Below are 13,474 nucleotides of genomic sequence, written 5' to 3'. Positions count from 1 at the left end.
TATTTATTTTTTTTAACATAGCTTCAGAATAAATTTGATCTTCTCTTTTGTACGGACTGATACATTTCTTTTAGCATACTTGTATTTTTTTAAATAAAACACTCGAATATTTAGTCATTTAGAAAATAATAAATAAAATAATTGTTTCGAAATATTATTTCACATGTTCAAAATATATATGTTGAAGTGGTTTTTCTCAAATAAAAATTCTCAAGGGAAATAAAACGGGTTTTAAAAATTATGTTTCTATGATTTCGTGGCATATAAATTAACAATTTCAAAATATTTCATTATATTTCAAAGAATAATGCAATCGAAGATTAATACGTATAAAGTTTATTTAAAGTACTTCAAAATTAGTTTCAAAAATTAAAATAGGCTTGATTCGTAAGAAATTAATATTAAGAACATCCACGCGTAAAAAGTAACGCTCTATAAACAAGATGTTGAAGAAATAAATATTTTATTACGAAATCTCTTCCCTTTTGGACAGAGATAACTATTATTGTCCGAAATAAATACATACATATATATCGAAATAAATTATTTGTTTGATATAAATAGTGTTTAAAAATAAAAGCGAGAAGGAGAGCACTCATCGTCAGTGCGGTAGGAGCGTAACTACGTACATATTATATAGTTTTTGTTGTATGAAAAGATACTATTTAGTATTAATTATTTTCAACCTAATATAAACTAAAAAAGTAAAATAAAATACAGATAATTGTAGAAGCTTGAAATAAACGCCAAGTCTCTTCTATAACATCTATTAATTAACTATTAATATTTGTTATAATATCTTTTACGTCATTTTAAATATGTTGGTATAACTTATTTTCAATTTTAGTTATTAATAATAAGTATTGGTAATTGATTAAATAAAATGTAAAGTAAATGTAAAGTAATTGATTTAATAATTGAGTAAATTATTTGATAGATTTTACCGAATTTATAACGCATAGATGTAATATGGATATGTATTGTTAAATTAATATCCTCCTGTAAATAATGAAGAATTGAAGAAAAATAAGATGGAACTTTGAATTGTAAGGTAAGTGGTAAAATCGAAGATTACTTATTGTTAAATTAATATCCTCCTGTAAATAATGAAGAATTGAAGAAAAATAAGATGGAACTTTGAATTGTAAGGTAAGTGGTAAAATCGAAGATTACTTATTGTTAAATTAATATCCTCCTGTAAATAATGAAGAATTGAAGAAAAACAAGATGGAACTTTGAATTGTAAGGTAAGTGGTAAAATCGAAGATTACTTAAATGCACACACTATTTATTTTGAATGCATAATCGTACGGTTAACATACCTGGTTTCGCATCATTCTGGTTGATCAAAATCTTGCACCGGATATAAATCATGAGTTCGACCTCGCTTTTTAATCGAATATTTGGGGGATTAGAATCAACTATAATATAAATGTGAAGATATTCTTTACGATGTACACACAACAAACGTTCAATTACTCTTGCTTCTTTCCGACTCCTTACACGAATATAAATAATACCGACTTAAAAACTATGCTTTTTTACGCTCTCCGTTTTTTTGTTTTATTTATTCGCCTATAGAAATTACGTCTAAGAAACTGTGGTTTAAAATCTCTGCGAGACTCTTGATTGCTAACGAGATTTTTTTCTTTAACGATACCATTATCCTCTATTTTTTCTTTTTCATTATTGTTGTTCTTCCGCAAAAATAATTATTCCGCGAATTTTATTCTACAACTTTTTCCTCTTAAGTTTTCAAACAAATTCTTTTCTTCTTCGAATTGTTCGCTGCTCTGATTCAGATATGAATTACTTTTTCTTTAATTTATGTTATGATAAGTAAAATTGTGGCCTCGTAGTCGGAGAAAATGACGACGCTTGGAATTAAACTTGGTTTACATCGAAGAATGATAAATATTTATGCACAATGTTTTCTTGTAAGAAAATACATACGTCAGATGTTAGGAAAGATTTTTTTTAAATTTTGGAATCAAAAAATACAACATAATTACAAATAACAAAAATAGTAGTCATCATATATTAAACTTGGTCGAAGTATTAACATTTATAATTATAGAGTAAATTTTGGAATTTACGAATTATCAAATTTTCAAATCTTTTGTTTCATGAATTTTTGAATTTTTAATATTTGAAATCTTTAAATTTTCAATTTTCCGAAATTTCAGGTTTTTAAATTATCAAATTGTTGAATTTCCAAGTTTTCGAGTTTACACACTTCATACTCCCAAACTTTCAGCTTTCTGAACTTTCAATTTCTTTTTCATATTTTTCACTTGAGTTTTCAAAAAGATAAAAAAATAGAATGTTATGTAATAATTCAGGAAGGGCATCTTAACTAGTGATAATAAATATACCTGTACATAAATAAACAAAACTTTCCTAACATCGTCTGTATCATACATAGCGCTAACAAAAATCGAAAAATAAATATAAGATTCAAACGTGATACATGTCTAATAATGTTTAACCTCCGATTTTCCTGATTTATTCGTATGACTGTGTTATATTGCCACTCATAACAAAACATTTTAAACATCCAGTTCTCATCGAATGTCTCAAAGACTTTTTCTAAATAGATAAGTTGTTCGATTTCTGCTGGTCGATAATAAGGTATTATACCAATATACCTTGGCTATCTATAATTACTTAATTATCATCGAAACGAAAACACTTCGTTACGTAAATCCCGCTAACAACATATTGAAAAATTTCGGTACCTAGTAGGTTCACTACAAAGAAATTTCATCTATGATGTCATCATGGACTACCATAGATGTTGGCGAATTTAGCGCCATTTTCACTCATTGATAAATGCTTTTTGTAATCGTAACTCGCGATACAAACAAGAGATTTCTTTTATTTAAGAACAAAATTGCACACGTCCTGAGAACTATTTTATTTATTATATTAGAGACCAAAGGAATTTCCTAGTCAAGAATATCTTTTTATCTTGCAGTTGCTTTTAAGGCTCATATAGAAACATTTGAAAATTAGGAAACATGTTTCAACGTTAAAAACTTATATGGGGGTAAAGTAAACTGATGGTAAAATGAGAATCCACGTATACAATCGAATACCTTGATTAACTCGAACCTCTATAGTTTGGAAACCTTTATAAGACTACAATTTTTGTATATGTTCTCTTTCGCTACTGTGAAAAGCTCTAAAAATCGAAATATAAACTTATTTTACTTCGAATTATTTGTTACGCGTTTGACTGTTATTTTACCTCTATAACTCGAATTAGAAGAAGCCCAATCTCTGTCACGAGTCGAATTTTACTTCTATATCGATAGGTAATATATGTATACATACACGTACGTATCTATGTCTTACAATGAAAAATCGTATTTTAATCTGCACTCACCATGATTCTAATTCTTGCATCATATCCATCACATACAATCTATATAATATAAACTGCCATTTATTTTTTTAAACAAATAATAGATCTCTAAAAGTTGAATGTGTTCTTCTTCGAGCTTTTATAATTTGGAGAACATTAATCCTTAACACTTTGACTGCCACGTTGGTCATATATGACTGGCCACGGTTTCTTCTGTGACGCCACGGTGGTCATTGATGACCGGAGCGCTTGAACTTCTTACAATTGTAAAAATTGTATGAAAATTAACAGTTAGGGCATTTTGAATATAACCGATAAATAGAAGATATTTTGAAATAAAAAGTGGCCCATTGAAAAATTAAACACTTTTAGTAGAATATCAACAAAAAAAAAAAAAAAATGAGAACAAATCTTGTATCTAACGGTGCACTGTGTTTGCATCCATATCTTTGAGGTGTAATCTACGAATATTATTATAGACACAGCTTAGAAAATAATCGTAAATATTGCTTTATAATCATATATATAATTGAAGTTAGAAGTGTGCACATACATACATAGAATGAGCAAATACTGTTTACTAATATCTTCTACACGTTCCAACAATATATTCTGCACGTTTTGCGTACGACGAAATAACGAATGCGAATAGTTTGTTGAAATAAACGAAGCCTTGTTATAATATGTCGCTATCAACTGTTACCAAGACGCCACGGTGGTCACTCGTGACCACCAATAAGATAAACGGTCCATTGGGGAGGAATGTTATCTTAAATCATCAATTTATTATTATTTTGCCATTATATGCTTTGAATAATAAAAATACTCCCGCGACGTCCTGAGCAAAACATGTGATTTCGGTGCGGCAGTCAAAGTGTTAACTGATATCGTTGGGTCAGTGGTGTTTTTAACAGTTTGAGTTAAGACACTTGATTTTAAAGTACTTCATTTCAATTTATATTCTGGATTTTTGTATGATAAAGACCATTAGGAGGATTTATTATATAACATATAGAGGACACAAACTAATATTGAATATCCTAGAATTAAGTAATCAATTCACAAATCTAATCTATTGTGATCAATTATGATCCGATGATAACGATACTATTTCAAGGTTAATCTTTGTATTTATTGTGCCTCTTTTGGTGCCGTTTTCGTTTGTTAAATCTCTTTTATTAGATTAGATCAAACTTTCTTATAGATCGGACAAACTCTTCACAACTCGAAGATTTTAGGTTTTCCATTGAGATTCGAGTCATCGAGGTTTCACTGTATCAACAATTACTTTTTTAAATGTTTAATACAAGATCAATTGTCCCTTTAGTATTTTTTCATTTTTCAAGATATGTTAAGATATTTAAAGCTCCCGCTTTTTACCTTTTAAGTAAAGGTATATTATACATTATGAATATTAGTTTTTTTTCGAGATAGTACGGTCCAAGATAACATTTGGAAAACTGGGAGACATGGATCCTATCATTAGACTGCGGATTTCTATGGAAAGTTTGAAAATGCTCAGACACATAGAACGCACATAATATGTAAAAATATACTTTCGATATAAAATATAAAATATCGAATGTATAGCATTCTCTAATATTTATTAAGTAAAATAATATTATACTTATGTAGTTTTCATTTTGTAAATTATGCTCATAAAAATAGAAATTTGCATAAATATCCGCAGTCCACGCATTACAAATGAAACCATTTATATTTTATTTTTAAAATTATGTATAACCTAAATATGTTTAAGTATTATAATTCGTATCGTTATATCATTGTGTCCATTATTAACAAAATTCGTTTCGAAAGAGTTGACGTTTATGTGTTCATATTATATAACAAATGGGTATACAAATTTATTAATGCTTCCAGTTCTACTATATGGCTTCAATTTCTTTCACACAAATTTTACTTTTATTTAATAAATTTATATTCCGCAAAATAATTTTGTTCAATTCAACTTCTTTGGTCTCTAGCATTAGAAAAAATACAACAGCTATATAGAAATGTAAAAGAGATCAAGAGATTACAATCGTTTACGGCATAAACATTACACTATTACCATAGCTGTTTTGATTGTTTTTATAATCAATACGTACTGATTATGTTAATTCCCGACTTGTTTTATTTTCTTCTTACAATATCGACGATACGCGAGTCTACGACTAAGAGACTTCTAAAGATGATCTTTCTGTAAGTCTGCTCGAGGCAAAAGTGTCTTGTCATCATGCTTTTAGGCGTGTACGAGCATTTTGAAATTAATGTTTACCAATCGATCACTTTCTCCTCGATCGATATTCACGAAGCTCGAATTTCTTGTCTTTCGTAGATAAGTCTCCGTTCAGAAGTATCAAGACATTTTCTGGTTTAATAAATCTATCTAGATGTAATAATTGCTTTAAATTATTAACTAAATGATTATAGATGATCATGATTTCGCATGTACGACAATGATATTAAGAGTTTGCAAGAGTTACAAGGTGAATGTACTGAATTAGATAATCTTAATTAAGAATTAATGTTCCTGTGACACAACATATTCTTGAATTTCAGAATTTATAAATCTTCAAATTTTAGAATCTCCGATTTTTTAAATATTCAAATTTTGAAATTTTTGAATGTTTATGTTTTCGAAGTGATAAATAAGTCTTTGGATTTTTGAATTCTTAAACTTTCGAGTTAACAAATTTTTGAGTTTCCAAATCCTTGAATTTTCGAGTTACGAAGTTTCAAACTTATGAATTTTCAAAATTTTAGCATTTCTGAAATACCAACTATAGAGTTTTCAAATTTAGCATTCCCAAATTTTTCCAAACCCTCGAATTTTCAAACTTTCAAACTTTCAAATTTCTAGATTTTCAAATCTTCAAAGTTTTTGAATATATGATTTTTGTATGTATCTTGAGATTCTATTACCTCCATCTGTTTTTCAAACTATATATTAATTCTTAAGGATTATAGTAATAATTTCCCAATTATTTCCAAGATTAATCTCACGTTCTGTAAATATCTTAACACTTACGAACAGTGATATATTTCAAAAGATCGGATGAAAAATTACTTGAAGAAAAAGCAACTGAACATAATTTGTAATTTATACTCGTTCACGTCTAATAATTTGCAAAAACTTTCATCTCGCATAAAAGAAACTTTTTGCAAAACTTGTTCTTTTTTATGTTTGATAGATCTTGTATCAGACGTGACGTTTATCATCGTCATTACTTTTTATTCTCTTTCCTCGTATGTTCTTCGAACGATTTTCAAGAGATCGCCTTTGAATTCTCAAAGGCAGTCGACGATCATCGACGACAGTTGAATCGATATCTTACTGAACGATTGCAAGAGCTGCCCTTTCATCGATTTCGAACGTCTTCTCCTTGCGTTCTCTTGTATCTAACGTTTGTAAAACTAACGTAAGTCAAAGAAGCTCAAGCCTACGGAGAGGATGTCGACACCGATGACCACCACGGTCACTGTAACCGAGGGGACCAATATTGCGCTGCCATATCTGGTGCTGGTTGACCTGGTACTGCAATCGGTACACTGACACCTGGTGATATCAGACCTGCAAGATGATTTAACGTTTATTCAATGGATTTGTTTTATTGCTTAACACATTGCGGATCAGATATTTTATTGTTGACTACGACCAGCTATCTTTTGCATGAAATATTTTAAAATTACTTATTTATTAATCGTTAGTAGTTAAAAATCATTGCCATGTTAGATATTTATTTTCAACAAATATTTCAAAATTATATGCGTTTTCAAAATAAAGGTAATTATAATTTTTCACGTACTAAAAGTTTCTTTAAGTCTGATACTTAGCAAAACGTCCATTTCTTTTTCCATTCATAATGCATACTATGTTGTGTTTTGTGTTACTGCGGAAAAGCAGCTCTTGATTGATGAGGTAGAAATTGCAAGATATCTTGTCTAAAGGCGCAATACAAAATAGTAAATATCTATCTCGTTATTCGTTCGCAATGTGTTAAGATTATATACGTATCGTTAGATGTACAGTTGCTCACGAAAGTATTCGCACACTTATGGAAATCTTTCACAAAACTTTGTTTATTCGAACTAGGACCGAGCATAATTTCAGTTATGCAAAAATAATTATGATGAATATATTCGTAATAAACATGAATAAAACATACAAATAACTCTGTATACAAAGTAAATTTTATAGCGCGTAGTTTAACACAACGATGGAATTTTATTTACGATATTAAATAATAATTCAAGCTATAAAATGTTTTAAGATAAGAATTTTCGAAGTATATGTGTTATATGACGATGTAGTGAATTTGAAAAATAAAAATAAATAGATATAAAAAGTAGTCGACTTTATGAGTTGAAGATAAATTGCAAAATCCTATATTTATAAAAATTGTTAAAGTGAGACAGATGATCATAAATCGTACAATATACTCTATTGTGACACAAAGAACAACTAGATATGTATATAATCGATATATTTAAAATATATACGTTTGAAATTGAAGTATATATTTGAAATGTTGAACATTTTTAATATTTTTCAGGTTTTTTAGTAAGATTTAGAACCGCAAGCGAATTTTACAGGTACATAATTTGTTAATTGTTAAACCAAGAATTGTAATATCTTATTGTTTTTTTCTCTTTAATATCATCCCTTTCAGTGATTTTAATACAATATTATCGAATCAAACTTCTCTATGTATTGTAAGGGCAAGTATTATGTAAAATTTATACATTGCGAAATTTCTATTCATTCTCTATGTGAAGATACCAGATAATAGAAGCCAATTAAACACGGACATATAAAATCAATGATCAATCTTTTCGTTAGTATTCTTATTTTCTAATTTTTTAATTTTTTTCTAATTTTTAATATTTAAAATTTATTTATCAATTTATTCTTATTAATTTTTATTATTTTTTATTAATAAAACATTAGCTTGTGAAGAATGATTATTATTAAACAAAAATATTCATAATCACGTTCAATATCTTATTAATGATTAACAAGTGACCATATTCTCATCATTAACTTACGACCTTTTCTGACCTAAAATGACCTTTTACCAGAGCTCTTTAAATTTATATCTCGTACTCTGGGCATAGAAATATATTAAAGGACATTATCTAAAAAAAAGTCCGGTCACCTTGAAACCTACGAATCTTTGCGATAAAACTACTTTTATCATGCTATCATGAGCTATAGTATTTTTTATATATAGTTATGAAACTTTATAATTTAAGGCGTAAGGATTTGTGTAAAAATATTCAGTTAACATTAGAATTTCTTTAAATTGTGTTCTACCCGACACTACTTATGGTTTTTAAGAAATATAATAATAAAATAATAATTTAAAAAAAGATAAATACTTTGTTTCATTATAACTTAACTGCGCTTTAGTGAAGTTTTGTGAGTATGCGATAGGACTATGAAGAATAAAAAATAAGTTTTTATTTACATATTATTTACATTTTACATATGTCATTTTCAAAGGAAGAAATGGCCACTGAAAGAATTGACCAGTACTGCTCAAAACAGCATGCATTAAAAAATTATGATAATTATTCAGAAAAGGGTACATCTCACCGATTTCGATGATTTTGAAATATTCTCGTTTCATTTTCCTATAGATATTTATAATACTGTATAATATGTATATTATGTATAATAATGGTCTTTCGGCTACAGTTCCCAAGATATTCCCAAAGAGTTTCCATAAAATTTCAGTTAAATTAATTTTATGATTGTACTTCATTCTGGAGTAGTCTGTCACGGTTTTGTGTAGTTTAAACTAAACTTACCTAATTCATCTATAAGAAAAACAACCATTTTTAATACTGTATAAATGAATAAAGAACAATGAATGGGTTATAGGTTGTACTAAAGTAGTAAAGTAGTTCCGACAAAGCTAGCATAAAATATTTTTCGTTGAATCGATTGATGTATGGAATGTCGCAGTTTATTTTAATTTTCAATTTATCAAAAATCTTAACAAATATATTTACCACCGTTGACAAATTGTTTATAGTATAAAAATATATAAAATAAATTGTTAATTAATACATATATTACTAAACGTAGACTGCTTTATAACTTGAAAATTGAAGCTGAGTGGAGATTATATGTATAGGAAAAAATTGTACAAATGTTACACTTGACAACATATTTTAAGGTCATCGAAATTGGCGAGGTGTGCCCTTTCCTGAATAGTTACCAAAATTAAATCTTATAGATTACTTGGATTAATACAGTGAATCATCTTCCAAGGTACCGTTTCCCTTTAAAATCCTCCAAAAATGATAAAAATCAGAAAAATCATATTATTAAACTTGAATTAGCATATGGTGAAAAACTCTCTAATCTAAGAAACGCCCAAGCCACCCAAACTTGATTTAGAGGCTAACAGAGACAACAACATTCATACATATTCATAAGTAGATATACAGGATGATACTATTGCAGCCACGTAACGCACTTTGAACATGCTTTAAAATGAAGTGTGGTTCCTTTATATTTAATTTTTAGTTATTTTATTACATTAAAACGTCATAAATTGAAAATCGCTTTCAAACGACGTTTTATGTCTACTGTTTACATTCAGAAATCTAAACCAGTTTAGATATGTTTATACCGTTGATTGTTGCAATAATCATAATCTATTTATATAGTTCCTTCTGACTGCAACTGTTATACCCTTGAATAGGATAGCGATAAGGATTTCTAAGCCTTAAATGCCAGTGAATGTAGTTTTAACTAGAAAACGTAGCTTTTCCATATAGTTGAAATTTCACACAGGCAGGCAATGTGTTAAAAATAAAATGTGTTGAAAAGTTAAGTATTATTTACTATTTCCATTTTGCAGATAAAAATATCACGTAACATGTTTCCTGAGTTTGTTTTAATGACCACTACAATGTATTAGGTAATGCACGAACATAATAATAAAAATATGACGAAATGGATCATACTTAATTCAATAAAATAATATAAAACAGAAATTGTTGTTCATCTATTATCATCTTATAAAACGAAAGAAACTTTTCGGACAACCTAATAATAAGAAACAACATATGTAGTCCCCTTTATAAAACCCGAGGCTACCTTGGTTTCGCTTTGGAAGTAAACGATCTTCAACTTATGTTATGGTAAATTTTGCTTTAAAACTTTCGTTACATTCCGTAAAAATAAAAATTTCGTTACATAGCCGTAAATGGTTGAAAAATCGTGCGTCGCGTTAGACCGAATGCACTGTATAGATTGCAAATGGGGTTCTGTAACGATAAAAACAGCTTGGGTAACGCAGAAGCGAGTATAATCCATTACCGGGAGGTTGAATAGCGTGTTATCCGTGGTAGTCCATCGGCTAAAGTGCAAGCAGCGAGTGCAGTGAGTGCGGTAGACACTCACCGGTGGAGCTGGTGTTTTGATTGTACTGGTTCAGGCCCGCGGTATGGTATGGTTGAGTGGGGCTGCACGTGGGCCGTGCCCCGTATCCAAGATGAAGAGGCTCGTAACTCGGTGGGCGAGCCACACCACACGAGTATCCGTTGTCTCGTTGTTGAAGACACGCTCCGGGACTCGGTCCCACCGTCATGCCCACGGTCATGCCCATGGGGCCCATCCCACCGCTCGTTGATAACGATGACATGCTGCTGGTAGTGTGCTGGTTTTGCTGACTCCCGCCGGACATAGTGAAACTCGGCATCGACGTCATTGGGCTGACAGGTTTTACAAAAATATGTTAATTTTGGTAATACGATATCTGCTAGTATACGTACTAATAATAGTTGCACTCGTAGGATATATGTAATTGGATTAGGAAATTTGAAATATATGTATGTATATCAATTTTAAAATATTAATATAACGATGTTTAATAATATACATATATGTATTGCATATGTATATTTATATATGTTAATTTTGATAATATAATATTTGATAATGCAATGTCTCGATTGTGTTTTATACTATGATAGAAAATCGCCCATTATGAATATATATACTAATATTTGCATTTGTCATATATGTCTGTCATTGAACCAAAAGGATTTCCAAATATATATTTTAGTTTTAATAATGATATCGAATATGGATCTGTAGATTATATCTTTTTTTCCAAGCGGGTCGCAAAGAATTGCCGTTTTCAAAAGTGCGTCTCAGCCTATAGAAGTTTAGGAGCCTATAGAAGCTTTGTATTATTTAAATATCGAACTCTATTTGACACATTCGTAGCCGGCGACGTCTTTTCTGACGTTTCTACGTCATTTTTAACTTCTCAAGTTATCACCTACCGAAAACGTGATTTTACGTTTTTTCAAAATCTATGGCTGGTTGAGGCTAATGTAATTCTACGAGATCTCTTTTCGTATTAACAACAAGTTATATGCAGTTTATAACGAATAGGGCTTTATTACCTCTTATTAAATCTTTTTTTAGATTATTAACGGCACGACGACTAACATAGTCATAAATGAGCCACAAAGCTTATAGCAGTTTGCAAACCATTGAGTGGCCTGCAGATTTTAAAAAAATTATTTTATATCACACTAGATGACAAATAATAGATAAAACTTTCGTCTGTTCAGCGATAAACAAACGATCAACAACTTTGAAACAGTAATTTTACTATTTAGCTATGTTTAGCTATGGAGTCTTGGAAATTATTAATATTTCATTAGGCGGCGTCCAATTAAGGTTCTTACGTCAGAACCGACGCCAGGCAGCGAATGCGTTAGCAAATCATGTTAATTCTCACCTGTATGAATCAGGCATGCTTGGTATTCCTGGATAAACGGCTGTAGGCGCGAAACCATGATGTATCCTCGGTGGAGAGGGCGGTGCTTGCGGGGGTGGTTGACTAGCCAAAATACCCGAGGCTGGCGGCGGTGTTGGATGGCCAGCGCCAACTAGACTCACACCTCCGGCGTGCTGTTGCTGTTGTTGCTGCTGCTGCGACTGTTGTTGTTGTTGCTGTTGCTGTTGTGACTGCTGGTGTTGCGGGTTGTCCCTCCGTTGCGTGCGCAATTTCTCTTCGCGCCGCCACTTCGCCCGCCGATTCGAAAACCACACCTGAGTTAGTGAACGAGAAGACAGACGAAGATACAGGTCAATCGCTAGGCTACAGGTTCCGCTTAATTTCGGTCGTCCGGAGTATTTTTTTACTGTTTTATATTTTTTTGCCCGATATTCTAAAGATGACGCGAACTCGATAGTAGGGAATTGGCAAATTGGAAATTTGGGATATGTACAGTACATTCTTTGGGATTTACTGTGGTTACAAAAAGTATTCGCATATATCCTTATTTTCCAATGAAGCGTTATTTTATCAGGTTCTACGTTTCAGTCTCATAGTATCAAATATTTGTCACGTGAAAGTACTACTAAATCATACGAAATCTATTATACTTGGATTTAATTATTTGATGCAAATACTATAATAAATACTACATATATGTGAATTCTATGTTACTTAGATTCATGCCTCTTGGAAGCGTGTTTGATGATGAATTATTAAGTCATTAGAAAATGGAGAATTACGGGTGATTCTGTATAAATTTTTGTAACATATTGTTACAAGAATTTAATAGTCACAATGTGCAACGTCAAAACTAATGTGTATCATTGTAAAAATTGGCGAAATGACCGCTTTTTCGATATTTAATAATTTAATTTTTATCGATATTTGGAATATTGACTAAATACAGAGAGTGGTCAGACGTTTTTGGAACTTCCTACAATGTGGACATCTCGAAACAATTGCCTCAAAAATATTTTATATTGCACACGAAGTATATTCTTTTAATTGATCGCTGCGAATATCTCCAAAAACATTCGTGATACTGAAAAATGTTTTAAACAAAAGTTAAATGATTCTGATGTGGGCATAATTTAATATCAGTAGTTGTTCTTGCGACATAACTTTATTTTTTTAATGAAACCACATATCTTTTAATACATTGGGGGAGAAATATGTATATGTCGGGTTCTCATTATGATTAGGGTTAGGGGCGTGTAATGAATCTTCATTGGGACTAGCCATCTTTGTTATACAATCAAGGTAATGTTCATTAGCACAAGTGTGAGTATCACAG

At 30.4% G+C, this 13,474-nt stretch overlaps 1 protein-coding gene across 3 annotated transcripts in view; it reads right to left on the bottom strand.

Moving 5' to 3' along the window:
• Positions 1–5,688: 5,688 nt before the first annotated feature.
• Positions 5,689–13,474, bottom strand: part of LOC132910093 (paired box protein Pax-6-like) — a 147,868-nt gene continuing 140,082 nt past the window's right edge. The window contains exons 8-10 of one of the 3 annotated variants that reach the window (XM_060965539.1): positions 12,139–12,452; positions 10,788–11,098; positions 5,689–6,941 (exon numbers count right to left, since the gene is read on the bottom strand). In XM_060965539.1, coding sequence (XP_060821522.1) covers positions 6,847–6,941; positions 10,788–11,098; positions 12,139–12,452 — 720 coding nt within the window. In that variant the 3' untranslated portion in view covers positions 5,689–6,846. Of the gene's footprint in view, positions 6,942–10,703; positions 11,099–12,138; positions 12,453–13,474 lie in introns of all 3 variants that reach the window. The other 2 variants (XM_060965540.1, XM_060965541.1) reach the window with 2 other exon arrangements.

The sequence above is a fragment of the Bombus pascuorum genome, chromosome 8 (assembly GCF_905332965.1).
Source record: "Bombus pascuorum chromosome 8, iyBomPasc1.1, whole genome shotgun sequence".
Lineage (NCBI taxonomy): Eukaryota > Metazoa > Arthropoda > Insecta > Hymenoptera > Apidae > Bombus > Bombus pascuorum.
This window is presented reverse-complemented; position numbering and strand designations above follow the sequence as displayed.